This window comes from Anguilla rostrata, chromosome 3, assembly GCF_018555375.3.
Source record: "Anguilla rostrata isolate EN2019 chromosome 3, ASM1855537v3, whole genome shotgun sequence".
NCBI classification, from domain to species: Eukaryota; Metazoa; Chordata; class Actinopteri; order Anguilliformes; family Anguillidae; genus Anguilla; species Anguilla rostrata.
In genome coordinates, this window is record NC_057935.1 from 10,054,657 (window position 1) to 10,072,542 (window position 17,886).

A 17,886-nucleotide genomic window follows, 5' to 3' on the forward strand; every position below is an offset into this window, starting at 1 on the left:
AGAGAATATATTAAGAAAATCATGTATTTACCAGAGTTGCCCATTTGGAACTAGGCTCAGAAATTTCGTTGTCTTCAGTTCCACCTGGACTCCGCTTCAGGGTCTGATCTACTAGGGTCGTGCAGTCATTGTAAGATCTGGCAAATTTGAAGTCGCTCGTGCGCGATCCAGTTGTTAAGTACGTGTCATAATTGTAAGAACTACGTAGGGTTCCAGCTCCTTCCATTTCTGCAGAATTGGGAGGGAAATACGCACTGGGAATGGCCACCGCGCCGTCAAACAACAGTCTTGGCTTCCTCCTACAGCAAACTCTAATAGTCACAATAAGAACGATGAAAGTCAGGAAAAAGGTAGAGACGGATACCAGAGCAACGATCAAATATGACGTTAATTTAGAACCTTTGTCCTCATAAGACATATCTTTCAACTCGGGAACTTCTGCCAAGTTATCCGAAATCAATAAATATACTGCGCATGTTGTCGAGAGGGACGGCTGTCCATTATCTTTCACTGATACAACAAGGTTTTGTTTCATAGTATCAGATTCAGCAATGTCCCGCTGGACCCTGATCTCTCCGCTGTGAAGACCAATGGTGAAAAGTCCCGGATCAGTAGATTTCAGGATCTGATAGGACAGCCATGCGTTCTGTCCAGAGTCTGCATCCACAGCGATCACCTTGGAAACCAGGGAGCCTGCATGCGCAGCTTTGGGGACCATCTCTGTCATGAAAGAGTTCCCGAGAGACGCAGGATATAATATCTGTGGAGAATTATCATTTTCATCTGTAATGAACACGCTCACAGTCACATTACTGCTGAGGGGAGGAGAACCGTTGTCTCTGGCAACAACCTGAACTTTGAGGCTTCTGAACTTCTCATAATCAAATGATCTCACAGCGTGGATCACCCCGGTATCTCCGTTAATGGATAAAAACGCGGACAAAGGAACACCACTGACCTCACTGGATAACATAGAATAGAAAACTGTGCCGTTCTGTCTCAAGTCTGGGTCTTTTGCCATCACAGAAACAACAGAGGAGCCAGGTTTGTTATTTTCAGTCACATAGGCGCTGTATGACTGCTCATCAAATACAGGCGGGTTGTCATTCACGTCTGATACAGAGAACTGCACAGTTTTTGTAGAAGATAAAGTTGGAGAACCCTCGTCGGCAGCTGTAATTGTTATGTTGTAATCAGGCACTACTTCTCGGTCCAGTTCCCCTGTAGTTACCAGTGAATAATAATTTTGGATGGAGGGGATTAATTTGAAAGGAACATTTTGCTGAATGGAACAGCGAACCTGTCGATTTTCCCCTGAATCTTTATCCTGGACATTGATGATGCCTACTTCTGTGCCAGGTAGCGCATTCTCAGAAATAGGATTCCTCAAAGATTTCAGAAATATCTCAGGGGCATTGTCATTTACATCAGTGATTTCTATGATTAATTTCGCATAGGAAGCCAGACCTGAACCATCTCTTGCTTGTATTCGTACTTCGTAGTTTGACTCCTCTTCAAAATCAATCGGTCCTTTCAGTCTTATCTCTCCATTTTTACGATTGAGCGTAAATAATGCATCCACATCCTCTGATACACGGCCAAGATCATACGTCACCTCGCCATTGGCTCCTTCATCTGCATCAGCGGCAGTGACTGTTACCACAACAGTACCCAAAGGAGAATTTTCAGGCAGACTGACTTTATAAACGGCCTGGCTAAACACAGGGATATTATCATTAGCGTCCAGCACAGTGATGTGTATAACTACAGTCCCGGTTTTCTGAGGAGTCCCTCCGTCAGCTGCGGTAAGCAATAACGTAACCTCCTGCTGATCTTCGCGATCCAATTTTTTTTCTAACACTAACTCACCGTATTTTCCCCTGTCCGTATTTGAATGAATAGCCAAAACAAAATAATTATTCTTTTGCAATGTGTAACTTTGGACCGCGTTCTGTCCAATATCCGCATCGTGGGCCTCATCTAATGGGAAACGAAAGTCTTTATCCGCCGATTCTCTAATTTCTAGTTTAATAACATCTTTGTCAAACTGTGGGGAATTGTCATTGATGTCGTTGATATGAATCAATATACGATGTATTTCCAGAGGATTCTCCAACACGAGCTCACATTTTAACGCGCATGAAGCCTTCTGTCCACAAAGCGCTTCTCTGTCAATCCGATCAGACACTATCAAATCACCGGAATTCAAAACAATGTCGCAATAACATCGGCGGCTACCTCCAGCATCTATGCGGGCTTTGCGATTAGACAGGCTTTGTACATCCAGACCAAGATCTTTTGCAATATTTCCAATAATAGACCCGCGTCTCATCTCCTCCGGAATGGAATAGCTCACGTCTCCAAATGAAGCAGGCAGGGAGAGAAGAAAGAAAACCACACAGCACGCGAGACTGCTCCCAAAGAATACAATACAGACCATCCTGATGTCTGAGCCACAATAAATTCGCAGGTTGTCAGTCCACAGAAACGGTAAACTCAAAGAGATCCACTTTTCCGAAACATAACACAATGGTACGATGGTTTTCTGCGGTGTAAAACCGAGTCGCCTGCGTTTGAATATTACACTAGTGGGTGGAGAGGTGAATTTAATGTGCCTTAGCTGGTGAATAGCGACACTCCGAGTGCATTTACAAAACTGCAGATAAAATGACAATAACTGTTGAAAGTCATTGAAATTTTCAAGAAAATGAATGTTAGTTTACGCACAAATCTGACAGTGTAGCTTCACATAGACCGTTAAAAATCAAGTGTGCTTGTTCCTGACTAAATTCCAGCTTTTACGTCATATTTATAGTAGCTTACATTACAATCACTCAGCAGACGATTGAAGACCTTTCTGCCTTTAAAATTCAAACCAGAGCCTATCCATTAACACAAGAGGCCTTCTGTAAATGACTAAGGCCTATGTCCGCAACAAATTCATTCGTCGGAGTGTTTGAAGTCACATGGGTTACATTTACAGGTCTACAGATTTGAGAATCTAGTGTTTTTTTGTTACCGTGTTTATAAAGAAAGCAAAAAAGAAAATAAATACAACGGCAATCTCCACTTCTAGTATTGAGTACACTGAAAGGACAACACTTGCAACAAGCAGCAAAAATCTAAATGACGACAGGAGAAACAAAAAAAGGTAGTTTGGGAATTATAAGTAGTTCCTGAAAATTCTTAAATTTTATGTTGAGGCCTTTAACGAATATCTTGTAATTCGAAACAGCGTGGTATACGTTTTAGGAAATAGGTACATGTAAAAGTGTTGTTTAATGTCAATAACATATCTCTAAATACGTATAATGCAATGGCATTGCGCACCGCCCAACACAAACATATAACTGCATAAATAAATAGCAGAACATACAGTAGTACTCATAAAACTATATATAAACACAATTGATAGGAATAATACCAACATTTTTAAGTAATCCATTGTAGGCTAATACAGCTATGATTCGCTCCACTAACACACTGTTCGACAACACGAGAATACCCCAGATTGGATTTTTACATTCACTTGAGCAACACCAGGGCTGTACATAATCAGAAGAGTGTTCCCTGTCGCTTTAAAAACATTCAGTTACAATCAAGCCTTTGCTCAAACTTAACGAAAAATGTTTATGAATTCATAATAGGTAAACTAGGCATACTTCCCTGCAACAATCTAATAAAAATCTTTTAATTTCAAATAAAGACTGAGAAATATATTCACTTCAGTAAATTAACACTAAACACCACCAAAATTCAGAATTGTGAATAGGAATAAACAATATGGATTTACCAGAGCTGTGCATGTAGATTCAACCTCAGTGAAGTCCGTTTCCGCTTTGGTTTCATTTGGACGCTTAAGGGTCTGGCCGGAGGGAATTGTGGAATCGTTGTAAGAGCTGAGGAACTTGAAGTCGCTCGTGCGCGAGCCAGTTGTTAAGTACGTGTCATAATTGTACGAACTACGCAGGGTTCCTTCCACTTCAGAGTAGTTGGGAGGGAAATATGCACTGGGAATGGCGACTGCGCCGTCAAACAGTACTCTGGGCTTTCGTCTACGGCAAAACATCACGGAGACGATGAGGACAATGAAAGTAAGGAAAAAAGTAGAGACGGAGACAAGTGCGATGATCAAATATGAAGTTAACTTGGAGTTGTTTTCCTCATACGACATATCCTTCAGCTCTGGAACTTCTGCCAAGTTATCTGAAATCACTAAATATACTGCGGATGTTGTAGAAAGAGATGGCCGTCCGTTATCCGTCACTGAGATGACAAGATTCTGTTTCATCGTGTCCGATTCAGAAATGTCCCGCTGTGTCCTGATCTCACCGCTGTGGAGACCAATTGTGAAAAGTCCTGCATCAGTCGATTTCAGGATTTGATATGACAGCCATGCGTTCTGTCCAGAGTCCGCATCCACGGCGATCACTTTGGAAACTAGAGAGCCCGCATGAGCAGCTTTAGGGACCATTTCTGTCATGAAGGAGTTCCCGAGAGGCGCAGGATATAATATCTGCGGAGAGTTATCATTCTCATCGGTTATGAACACATTCACAGTCACATTGCTGCTGAGTGGAGGAGACCCGTTGTCTCTGGCAACCACCTGCACTTTGAAGCTTCTGAACTGCTCATAATCAAATGACCTGGCAGCATGGATCACCCCGGTGTCTCCATTAATGGACAGAAACGAGGATACAGGGACTCCACTGGCATCACCGGACAAAATAGAATAGAAAACTGTACCGTTCTGCCTCCAGTCTGGGTCTCTCGCTTTTACAGAAACAACAGAGGAGCCAGGTTTGTTATTTTCAGTCACATAAGCACTGTACGACTGCTCATCAAATATAGGCGGATTGTCATTCACGTCTGATATGGATAACTGCACACTCTTTGTGGAAGATAAAGATGGTGAACCCTCATCAGCAGCTGTAATTGTTATGTTGTAATCAGACACAACTTCTCGATCTAGCACTTCTGTTGTTACCAGTGAGTAATAATTTTTGATGGAGGGCAGTAACTTAAAAGGAACATTTGTTTGAATAGAACAGAGGATCTGTCTATTTTCTTGAGAATCTTTATCTTGGACATTGATGATGCCCACCTCTGTGCCAGGTTGCGCATCCTCGGAAATTGGGTTCCTAAGAGATTCAATAAATATCTCGGGGGCATTGTCATTCACATCAGTGATTTCTATAATTACTTTCGTATGAGAAGCCAACCCTGCACCATCTTTTGCTTGTACTCGCATTTCATAATTTGTCTCTTCTTCAAAATCAATAAGTCCTTTCAGCCTAATCTCTCCTGTTTTACGATCGAGCGAAAACAATTTATCCACTTCACCTGATGCACGGCCAAAATCATACGCCACTTCGCCGTTTGCTCCCTCGTCTGCATCGGTGGCGCTGACTGTAACCACAACTGTACCTAAAGGAGAATTTTCAGGCAGACTGACTTTATAAATGGCCTGGCTAAACACAGGAATATTATCATTAGCATCCAGCACAGTGATGTGAATAACTACAGTCCCAGTTTTCTGAGGAGTCCCTCCGTCAGCCGCAGTAAGTAATAATGTTACTTCTTGCTGTTCCTCACGATCCAACTCTTTTTCTAACACTAATTCGCCGTATTTTCCTCCGTCTGGGTTTGTATGAACTGCCAGTACAAAATTATCATTCCTTTGTAGTGTGTAGCTTTGGACCGCGTTCTGTCCTATATCCGCATCGTGGGCCTCATCGAGGAGGAATCTAGCTCCCTTTAATGCAGATTCTCGTATTTCCAGCGTAATTATATCATTGCCAAATTGTGGAGAGTTGTCATTGATGTCTTGAATATGAAGCGATATACGATGTAATTCCAGAGGATTCGCCAGCACAAACTCACAATTTAAAACGCATGAAGCCTTTTGTCCACAAAGCGCTTCTCTGTCAATCCTTTCAGAAATAATTAAATCGCCAGAATTCTGATTGATGTCGCAATAACGTCGACGGCTACCTTTAGTATCTACACGGACGTTGCGAGAAGAGAGATGTTTAATATCCACGCCGAGATCATTCGCTATATTCCCAATAACAGATGCGCGTTTCATCTCTTCTGGAACAGAATAGCTCAAATCTCCAAAGCTAGCAGGTATGGATAAAAGAACAAGAAACAAACAGCACATCTGGCTGTGCGCAGAGAATCGCTTGTAGATCATATTCAAATCTGAAACACAGATCATTCGTACTTCAAGTTGATCCTTAAATCTGTAGATGTATTGTACACAATGACGTCCGGTTCCCCAAACAGAAACACCAAAGGAAAAAATAAATGAGTAGTGTGATTTTTGTCTTGGAGAAGCGGTCTCCTGCTCCTGAATATTACACTAGTGGGTGGGAAGGTCCAGGTAACGTCCCATGGCTGGTGAATAGCGACACTCTGTGTACTATTATAAAACTGCAAACAGCATTACGAATTGTGTATTGCTAAAATGGGTGGTTCATCACAAGTGCGTTCATTTCACTATAGAAGCAGACGATGTGACTTAATTGGAGTAGCACATGCACCCGTCTTGAATAATAGTTTAAGTATATTTATAGTAATTAACTGCACTATTTGCTGAAGTAAATGAAATATATAATAACCTACTTTGCAATATACAGAAACTGGACAAAACCCCAAAAACAATTGATTCCAGAAGAATAGTTTACCGGCAACAGGTGACGACCTGTGAATAAGCAATCCCGCATACAATACGAGTAGCTTCTGAAAAATCATAGCCTTAACCTTAAAGCTAAAAATGTCACAGAGCGAATTTGATATTATCACGACGCTCAATTAGATACAAGTCAGTGAACATTTAAATACGAAACATATTTTGTTAAGTAAATACATAATATTGTGAAGAAATCTGCGCTTAAACAACAACATAACGAGCAAGTGGTGACACATTTCAGTGAATCCATAAAATTGTCATGGCAAAACGGCAGCCCATATCGCTGACGCAAAAACCAACCGTGACTTCTCTGACAGCACTTTTTAGAAACAATACAACAAACCTCAATTTTGAAGTGACTTGTATATCAGTAGTGCAGAAACCAAAAAACAAAAATCACTAATTGTCCAGTAATGTAAAGATCACATTCTAAACTAAACACATACATCAATTGTAAGATCATTTCAATCGCTTTAAAACTACATTACAGCCAAAGTTGCACGTGAAACGAAGAGTTTTCAGAGTAAAGTAAAAGCAAAATATATTTACCAGAGTTTGGCATTTGGATTCAGCCACAGTGATGGCTGTCTCACCACTGCTTTCATTTGAACACCTCTTCAGGGTATTATCTGCTGGATTTATGACATCATTGTAAGAGGTGACGAACTTGAAATCGCTGGTCCGCGAACCCGTTGTTAAATATGTATCATAATTGTAGGAGCCACGAAGAGTCCCTGCTCCCTCCACCTCTGCGTAGTTCGGAGGGAAATACGCGCTGGGAATGGCCACGGCGCCGCCCATCAGTCTGGGGGTTCTTCTACGAAAATATCTCAGGGCCACGATGAGAATAATGAACGTCAGGAGAAAGGTGGAAACTGCTACCAGGGCGATTATTAAATATGATGTCAATTTGGAACTGTTCTCCTCATATGATATATTTTTAAACTCCGGAACTTCTGTCAAGTCATCCGAAATGAGAAAATGCACTGCGCATGTTGTAGAAAGCACAGGTGTTCCGTTGTCTCTCACTGAAACAACAAGGTTATGTTTCATGTCATCAGACTGAGAAATATCCCGCTGCGCCTTGATCTCTCCGCTGTGAAGTCCAATTGTGAAAAGTCCTGCATCAGTCGATTTCATGATTTGATAAGACAGCCATGCGTTCTGTCCAGAGTCAGGATCTACAGCGATCACCTTGGAAACCAGGGAGCCCGCGTAAGTAGCTTTGGGGACAATCTCGGTCATAAAGGAATTACCTTGTGTGACAGGGTATAATATCTGTGGCGAGTTATCGTTCTCGTCGGTTATGAACACACTCACTGTCACGTTGCTACTGAGAGGAGGCGAGCCGTTGTCTCTGGCCACCACCTGCGCTTTGAAGCTTCTGAACTGCTCATAATCAAACGACCTGACAGCATGGATCACACCGGTGTCTCCGTTAATGGATAAAAATGAAGACATGGGAACGCCATTTACCTCAGTGGGCGACAAGGAATATAACACTGTGCCGTTCTGTCTCCAGTCTGGGTCTGTTGCCTTTACAGAAATGACAGAGGAGCCGGGTTTGTTATTTTCAGCAACATAGACGCTATATGACAGCTCATTAAAAACAGGCGGATTGTCATTCACATCAGAAATAGATAACGGCACAGTTTTTGAGGACGATAATGGTGGAGAACCCTCATCAGTTGCAATAATGGTAATATCATATTCAGACACAACCTCACGGTCGAGTTCTCCTGTAGTCACCAGTGAGTAATAATTTTTGATAGAGGGTACCAACTTAAAAGGAACATTTTGTTGAATGGTGCAGCGGACCTGTCGATTCGCCCCTGAATCTTTATCCTGAACATTAATAATGGCCACTTCTGTTCCAGGTAACACATTCTCTGGGATTGGATTGTCCAGAGATTTCAGAAATATCTCGGGGGCGTTGTCATTCATATCAGTGATTTCAATGTTAACGGAGGAATAAGAAGCTAAACCTGACCCGTCTTTTGCTTGAATTCGCATTTCATAGTTGGACTCCTCTTCAAAATTTATTTGTCCACTCACTTTAATCTGACCTGTTTTACGATCGAGGGAAAACAATTTCTTTACTTCATCCGGAACACGACCAAATTCATATGTCACTTCGCCATTGGCCCCCTCGTCTGCATCAGTGGCGCTCACTGTAACCACTAAGGCACCTAAAGGAGAATTTTCAGAAAGACTGACTTTATAAACGTCTTTGCTAAACACGGGGATATTATCATTAGCATCAAGCACTGTGACGTGTACAGCTACTGTACCGGATCTTTGAGGAGTCCCTCCGTCCGCCGCAGTAAGTAATAATGTAATATTCTGCTGTTCTTCGCGATCCAACTCTTTTTCTAATACTAAAACGCCGTATTTTCCTCCAACCGTGTTTGTATGCATTGTCAGAACAAAATGATCATTCCTTTGTAGTGTGTAGCTTTGGACCGAGTTCTGTCCAATATCCGCATCGTGGGCCTCATCTAATGGGAAGCGAGAGCCCTTATCTGCCGATTCTCCAATTTCTAGTTTAATAACGTCATTAGCAAACTGTGGGGAGTTGTCATTAATATCGTTGATATGAATCAATATACGATGTAATTCCAGAGGATTCTCCAACACAAGCTCATATTTTAACGCGCATGAAGGCTTTTGTCCGCAAAGCGCTTCTCTGTCAATCCTGTCTGACACGATCAAATCGCCAGAATTAATATTTATTTCACAATAACGTCGGCGGCTACCTTCCGTATCTATCCGGGCTTTCCGACCAGACAGGCTTTGTACACCCAGACCAAGATCTTTTGCTATATTTCCAATAATAGACCCGTGTTTCATCTCCTCCGGAATGGAGTAGCTCGCATCTCCAAAGGACGCAGGCAGGGAGAGAAGAAAGAAAACCACACAGCACGCGAGGCTGCTCCAAAAGAATCCAAAAGACACCATACTGAAGTCAGAGCCACAACACCTTCGCACAGTAATTTAGTTCTTCAATCCACAGAAATAATCCACAATAAGAGATTCACTGGCCCTAAACAGATCCGAGCTACATTCCGAATGATACGGTAGTTTTTTGTGGTGTAACGCAGTCGCCTGCGTTTGAATATTACACTTGTGGGAGGAGAGACGATTATATCGTGTCTCAGCTGGTGAATAGCGACACAGTGAGTACATTTAAAAAACTGCACATAAAATGCGAAAATAATAACAGTAGAAACGCATGACAAGCAATATCTACATAGAAACTGGTGTCATTTCATGTAATAATCTGGCAGCGTATGTTGACAGAGAACGTCAACGAAATGAAATCTACAGGGTGTTTAAATCAGGAAAGTAACATCTACAGGTCTGCAAATATGGGAAACCGCTGTTTTCATTCTACTGCGTTAAATAATAAACTAAACAGAAATGCAATGGCAAACCCCACAGAGGGAAACATCAGTAATTTGGGAATTGCGAGTATTTTTGAAAATTCTTGACTGGTATACACTTTAATGCGTAAATGTAAGGTCAAGTGCAGTTCAAGTCAAGTTTAACCTGTTACAATATAAAAACATGTTATTAAATACGTGAAAATATTTAATTCGATTTCGCCCCACTAATCTCCAACGTAGCCTATAATTTCAGAATAAGAAAAAAGAGATTATTTACACTGTGTACATGCAGAGACAAGTAGTAATAACGTGACTGTAAAATCTTCCACTGCAAAACAAACGGCTCAACTGACAACACGAGAATGGGTTGAATTTGCAGTTATCGCGGCGAAGAAGTTTTTTTGACAAACATTTTATGAATATTAAAATTCAATCTGAATACAAACGAAACCGTACATAATCAGAAGACCATTTCCAGTCGCTTTCAAACAAACTCAATTGCAACCAAGCCTTAGAGCAAACAGAATGAACATGTTTATAATTTTTTTTAAAAAAAGGTTAATTAGGCTAGGCCGAGCTGCCTTCATCAAGTATAAATACTTTGAATTCAAATCAAGGCTGAGAAATATACTGACTTCAGCAAATGAAAGGGATGTGAAGTACATTAAAATAACAGAAGCGGAAGAATTATGAGCAGGAATGGACAATAAATTTAATTTACCAGTGTTGCGTATTTGGATTCAACCTCTGGGAAGTCATGTCCGGCAGTGGTTTCATTTGGACTCCGCTTCAGGGTCTGACCGGGGGGAACTGTGGCGTCGTGGTAGGAGCTGAGGAACTTGAAGTCGCTTGTGCGGGAGCCAGTTGTTAAATACGTGTCGTAATTATAAGAACTACGTAGGGTCCCAGCTCCTTCCATCTCTGCGTAAGTGGGAGGGAAACATGCACTGGGAATAGCCACTGTACCGTCAAACAACAGTCTGGGCTTATTTCTACGGCAAAACTTTATGGAAACAATAATAATGATGAACGCAAAGAAAAACGTGGAGACGGAGACCAGCGCGATAATCAAATATGACGTTAATTTGGAGTTTTCTTCCTGATAAGACATATCCTTCAGTTCTGGAACTTCTGCCAAGTTATCTGAAATCAATAAATACACAGTGCATGTTGTAGAGAGAGATGGCCGTCCGTTATCCGTCACTGAGATGACAAGGTTCTGTTTCATGGTGTCCGATTCAGAAATGTCCCGCTGCACTGTGATCTCGCCGCTGTGGAGACCAATGGTGAAAAGTACCGGATCTGTCGATTTCAGTATTTGATAGGACAACCAGGCGTTCTGTCCAGAGTCTGCATCCACAGCGATCACCTTAGAAACTAGGGAGCCTGCATGAGCAGTTTTTGGGACCATCTCGGTCATGAAGGAGTTCCCTAGAGAGGCAGGGTATAATATCTGTGGAGAGTTATCGTTCTCATCTGTTATGAACACACTGACTGTCACGTTGCTGCTGAGGGGAGGCGAACCGTTGTCTCTGGCAACCACCTGCATTTTGAAGCTTCTGAACTTCTCATAATCAAATGCTCTCACTGCATGGATCACTCCGGTGTCTCCGTTAATAGAAAGAAGTGAAGATATAGGGACTCCACTGACATCACTGGACAAAAGAGAATAGTAAACCGTACCGTTCTGCCTCCAGTCTGGGTCTGTCGCCTTTACAGAAATGACAGAGGTGCCAGGTTTATTATTTTCAGTCACATAGGCGCTGTATGACTGCTCGTCAAATGCAGGCGGGTTGTCATTCACGTCCGATACAGATAACAGCACAGTTGTTGAAGACGATAATGGTGGAAAGCCCTCATCAGATGCACTAATTGTAATGTTATATTCAGCCACAACCTCGCGATCGAGTTCTCCTGTAGTCACCAGTGAGTAATAATTTTTGATGGAGGGAATTAACTTGAAAGGAACATCTTTTTGAATGGAGCAGCGGACCTGTTGATTTGCACCAGAATCTTTATCCTGGACATTAATGATGCCAACTTCTGTGCCAGGCAGCACATTCTCGTGAATTGGATTGCTCAGGGATTTCAGAAATATCTCAGGGGCATTGTCATTCACATCAGTGATGTCTATAATTACTTTCGTATGCGAAGCCAACCCTGCACCATCTTTTGCTTGTATTCGCATTTGATAATTTGACACTTCTTCAAAATCAATAGATCCTTTTAGCCTTATCTCTCCTGATTTACGATCTAGTGAAAATAATTTATTAACCTCTTCTGAAACACGGCCAAAATCATACGTCACTTCACCATTTGCCCCGTCATCTGCATCAGTGGCACTGACTGTTACCACGACTGTATCTAAAGGAGAATTTTCAGGCAGAATGGCTTTATATACGGCCTGGCTAAACACAGGAATATTATCATTAACATCCACCACGGTGATGCGTATAACTACAGTCCCGGTTTTCTGAGGCGTTCCTCCATCAGCTGCAGTAAGTAATAATTCAACCTCTTGCTGTTCTTCGCGGTCCAGCTCTTTTTCTAACACTAACTCACCGTATTTTCCCCCGTCTGTGTTCGTATGAACAGCCAAAACAAAATGATCGTTTCTTTGTAGTGTGTAGCTCTGGACCGCGTTCTGTCCAATATCCGCATCGTGGGCCTCATCGAGGAGGAATCTAGCTCCTTTGTCTGCAGATTCCGTTATTTCCAGGGAAATTACATTAGTTCCAAATTGCGGTGAATTGTCATTAATGTCTTGAATATGAAGCGAGATACGATGTAATTCCAAAGGATTCTCCAACACAAGCTCACATTTTAAAGCACATGAAGCCATCTGTCCACAAAGCGCTTCTCTGTCAATCCTTTCAGACACAATCAAATCACCGGAATTCAGATTAATGTCGCAATAATGTCGACGGCTACCTTCGGTGTCTACACGAGCTTTACGAGAAGAGAGATGTTTAACATCCAGACCAAGATCCTTCGCTATATTCCCAATAACAGATCCGTGTTTCATCTCCTCCGGAATGGAGTAGCTCGCATCTCCAAAGCAAGCAGGCAGGAAGAAGAGAATGAGAACCAAACAGCACCTCGAGCTGTTCACAGAAACCCTCTTGCAGACCATGCTCGAATCTAAACCTGAGATAATTTCTAACTGTATGTCAAATAAATACATAGAACCTTTAAACACTGCACCGAAGCCACCCTCCCCGAATGAAACATACACAGGGAAAGAAAACGGATCGTTAGTGTGGTATGATGGGTTTCTGTGGAGCACGAATTGGTCTCCTAATTCTGAATATTACAATAGTGGGTGGAGATGTCCGTTTAACGTAACTTAGCCGGTGAATAGCGACACTCAGTGTGCTTTTAAAAAACTGCAGAGAACAGACAGGAAGTGTTTAAATGCTGATATGTTTCTTGACACACAGTTTTGCATTGGGTTGAGCTCATTTAATTTGGAAAACTGAATGTGTTAGTACTGAAATTGATACTTCTCGTCTTTATTATAATACAATGCGTTTTAAATTTGTTCAAGTAAAATAAATTATGGTATTTTGAATGCTGACAAAACCCCTACACTAAAAAATATACAAATGGCATACTAGGGATGTGGCTTCGTGATATGACTTGTCAATCCCTCGTGCACTATATGTAGTTTATGGCGAATTGTAACGTTAAAGGTAAAGTTCCATACACTAGCTCTAAGATATCTGAAATTATAAATGCTTGGGTGAATATAATTTTAAGTAATTTAAAAAGTAAACACAGCACATCTGTGAATGCGACAAAGTTAAAAAAAGAACATTTCTTGAAATTCTATTAATAGGTTATAGAGATTTAATTTTAATTTAAATACATAAACAGGGTTCCCATGCGTCCTGGAAAACCTGGATTATTTTTGTGCTTTTTTGGTCCCACACTGGAATGTGGAGACAAATGTTATCTGTTAAGAGTTGAATTAACACTGGGCATTTTACTGTGTGGGAACCCTAGTAAAGTTACTCCAACTGGATGATACTTCCAATCGCATTAAAAAACTATCAAATTACAGCCAAACCTACTCCTGCAGGAGACATTAAATATATCCTATTTCCCAAATGAGCCCTTGAAAGATGAGCATAAATGACAAGTAAATATGTATTTACCAGGGTTGAGAATTTGGATCCAGGCCCAGTGACGTCTCTCTCAATGTTATTCTCATTTGGACTAATCTTCAGGGTCTGACCTGCGGGTGTCATGACATCATTGTAAGAGGTGACGAACTTGAAGTCGCTGGTCCGTGAACCCGTAGTTAAATATGTGTCATAGTTGTAGGAGCCTCGAAGAGTCCCTGCGCCCTCCACCTCTGCGTAGTTGGGAGGGAAATAGGCGCTGGGAATGGCCACAGCACCGTCAAACAGTCTGGGTTTCCTTCTGTAGCAAAGCCTCACGGCCACAATTGCAATAATGAACGTGAGGAAGAAGGTGGAGACGGAAACCAACGCAATAATTAAATAGGAAGTTAATTTGGAATTGTTCTCTTCATATGACATGTCTTTCAGCTCTGGAACTTCTGCCAAGTTGTCTGAAATGAGTAAATATATTGTGCAGGTTGTAGTGAGAGCAGGTTGCCCATTATCTCTCACTGATACAACAATGCTTTGCTTCATGGTATCAGACTCAGCAATGTCCCGCTGAGTCCTGATCTCTCCGCTGTGAAGTCCAATGGTGAAAAGTCCTGCATCAGTCGATTTCACGATTTGGTAAGAAAGCCAAGCGTTCTGTCCAGAGTCTGTGTCCACGGCTATCACCTTGGAAACCAGGGACCCGGCGGAAGCAGCTTTGGGTACAATCTCTGTCATGAGGGAGTTACCGAGTGGCGCAGGATATAGTATCTGTGGAGAGTTATCATTCTCATCCTTTATGAACACACTCACTGTCACGTTGCTGCTGAGTGGAGGGGAACCGTTGTCTCTGGCAACGACCTGAACTTTGAAGCTTCTGAACTGCTCATAATCAAACGACCTGACAGCGTGAATCACCCCGGTATCTCCACTAATTGATAAAAACGAGGATCCTGAAACACCACTGACCTCACTGGACACCAGGGAATAGGACACCGTGCCGTTCTGTCTCCAGTCTGGGTCTCCTGCCCGTATAGATATAACAGAGGACCCGGGTTTGTTATTTTCAGCCACATAGACGCTGTAGGACTGCTCATAAAATATAGGCGGATTGTCATTCACATCAGACACAGATAGCTGGACAGTTTTTGAGGACGATAAGGATGGAGAGCCCTCATCAACTGCAACAATTGTAATGTTATATTCAGACACAACCTCACGGTCAAGTTCTCCTGTAGTTACCAGCGAGTAATAATTTGTGATGGAGGGTACTAACTTGAAAGGAGCATTCTGTTGAATGGAGCAGCTCACTTGTTGATTTGCCCCAGAGTCTTTATCCTGAACATTAATGATGCCAACTTCTGTTCCAGGAAACACATTTTCAGGAATGGGATTGCTCAGAGATTTCAGAAATATTTTAGGGGCGTTGTCGTTCACATCAGTGATTTCTATGTTAACTGTGGAATAAGAGACTAAACCTGACCCGTCTTTTGCTTGAATTCGTATTTCATAGTTTGACTCCTCTTCAAAATTTATTTGTCCATTCACTTTAATCTGACCTGTTTTTCGGTCTAGGGAAAACAGTTTCTTTACTTCACCAGGAACATGACCAAATTCATACGTCACATCGCCGTTTGCGCCTTCATCTGCATCGGTGGCGCTGACTGTAGCCACCAATGTGCCTAAAGGAGAATTTTCAGGCAGACTGACTTTATACACATCCTGACTAAACACGGGGATATTATCATTAGCATCCAACACAGTGATGTGTATAACTACAGTACCAGATCTCTGTGGACTCCCTCCGTCAGTAGCAGTAAGCAATAATGTTACATCCTGATGTTCTTCACGGTCCAGCTCTTTTTCTAACACTAGTTCACCATATTTTCTCCCGGCTGTATTTGTATGAACAGTCAAAACAAAATTATCATTCCTTTGTAAAGTGTAGCTTTGGACCGCGTTTTGTCCAATATCCGCATCGTGGGCCTCATCTAATGGGAAGCGAGCGCCTTTAACTGTCGATTCTCCAATTTCTATCTTAATAAAATCATTTGTAAACTGTGGCGAGTTGTCATTGATGTCGTTAAGGTGAAGCAATAAGCGATGTAATTCAAGAGGATTCTCTAACACAAGCTCACATTTTAAAACACACGAAGCTTTCTGTCCACAAAGCGTTTCTCTGTCAATCCTTTCAGACACAATCAAATCGCCAGAATTCAGATTAATGTCGCAATAGCATCGGCTGCTACCTTCCTTATCAATGCGGGCTTTCCGACGAGACAGGCTTTGAACATCCACACCGAGATCTTTTGCAATATTTCCAATAACAGATCCGCGTTTCATCTCCTCCGGAATGGAATAGCTCGCGTCTCCAAAGGAGGCAGGCAGGGAGAGAAGAAAGAAAACCATACAGTACGCGAGACTGCTCAAAAAGAATGCATCGTGGCCCATCTTGAACAGTAAGCCACAGAAAATTCGCACGGTAATTTAGTCCGTCAATCTTAATATTCCTCACGATAAGATTCCGTTGCACTAATACATATGAAAAACTGAAATAAAAGACATGCAGTCTACATTACGAATGGTACGACTTTCTGCAGGACCGAGTCGCTTGCGTATGAATATTATAGTGGGTGGAGAAAGTGCATCATGCATCCCGTAGCTGGTGAATAGCGACGCTCTGAGTACATTTAAAAAATTGCAGAAATAAAATATTGAAATGCATCGAACTCGGCAGGTGAATTTGTATTATATAGGATACTACGAGTGTAGTTTAAGGTGAACCGTGTACTTGGATTTGCTTCTGGCTAAATATCTTCCAACCTGGTTTTAGACTTAACCATCGCATCTTTTCGTCAGTGTTGTTCAATGCAATTATGACGTACGGAATTGTCTTGATTGAAAAACCAAGGTCAGCATTATTTTCTACCTAGGAAATATAAAAGGCAAGAGATTATAAATAGGATCCTGCTAATTATCCAAAAAACCTATGCAGGCTAGAAAAGACTTGTTGAAAAATAAACAAAACGTTAAGCTTAATTCAAATCAGAAAACAGTTAACTTAATTCGTATTCAAGTTTTAAAATCCATCTTTTTCATTAAAGTTTTTTTGTTGGTTTTAAGCAAAAAATAATAATAAATCCAAATTTTTTAGTTATAGTTTTGTAAATAATGAAAATGCAACACCTACAAGGCAACATTAATATTCGAGTTTTTTTCTGAGGGATAAAGTCAATTAATTGATCATCTCAAGGTGCCTAATTTAAGGTGTCCTTGAATTCAAAGCAGAATATAAAATGAGTAACAGAATATTTCTAAAGGCGCCAGTAGTGTATTTACTTCAACAAATACTTGAAGACATAAACAATACAACAAAGATATGGACCCATTACACCGTATCGTTACTGTGTCCAGTAGAAATAAAATGATGCCAATATTACAGCTATAAAACGGCTTACTTCAAATTATTATAAAAAAATTGAACACAGTTGAATTAGTAGTCACATTGTAAATCAGAAAAGGAAATACTATCAACACTGATGCTTCGTTAATATTCACAACCAATCTGAATGCAAACAGGCCGAAACATATTCCCAGTTTCCACAGCTCTATAAAACGTATAATTACATCATAATTTGACTGAAGGTGTTGATTAATTCATATTTGTACATGCTGACAAAAAACTTTAAGC

The 17,886-nt window shown here is 41.3% G+C and overlaps 1 protein-coding gene across 14 annotated transcripts in view; it reads right to left on the reverse strand.

Moving 5' to 3' along the window:
• LOC135250064 (protocadherin gamma-C5-like) overlaps positions 1-17,886 on the reverse strand; it is a 232,254-nt gene that overhangs the window by 189,678 nt on the left and 24,690 nt on the right. Inside the window, exon 1 of one of the 14 annotated variants that reach the window (XM_064325935.1) lies at positions 14,238-17,168. The exons of 8 other annotated variants lie outside the window; for them this stretch is intronic. In XM_064325935.1, coding sequence (XP_064182005.1) covers positions 14,238-16,646 — 2,409 coding nt within the window. In that variant the 5' untranslated portion in view covers positions 16,647-17,168. Of the gene's footprint in view, positions 1-31; positions 3,704-3,793; positions 7,155-7,243; positions 9,948-10,801; positions 13,831-14,237; positions 17,169-17,886 lie in introns of those variants that run through there. 5 more of the 14 variants (XM_064325953.1, XM_064325904.1, XM_064325936.1 and 2 more) reach the window with 5 other exon arrangements.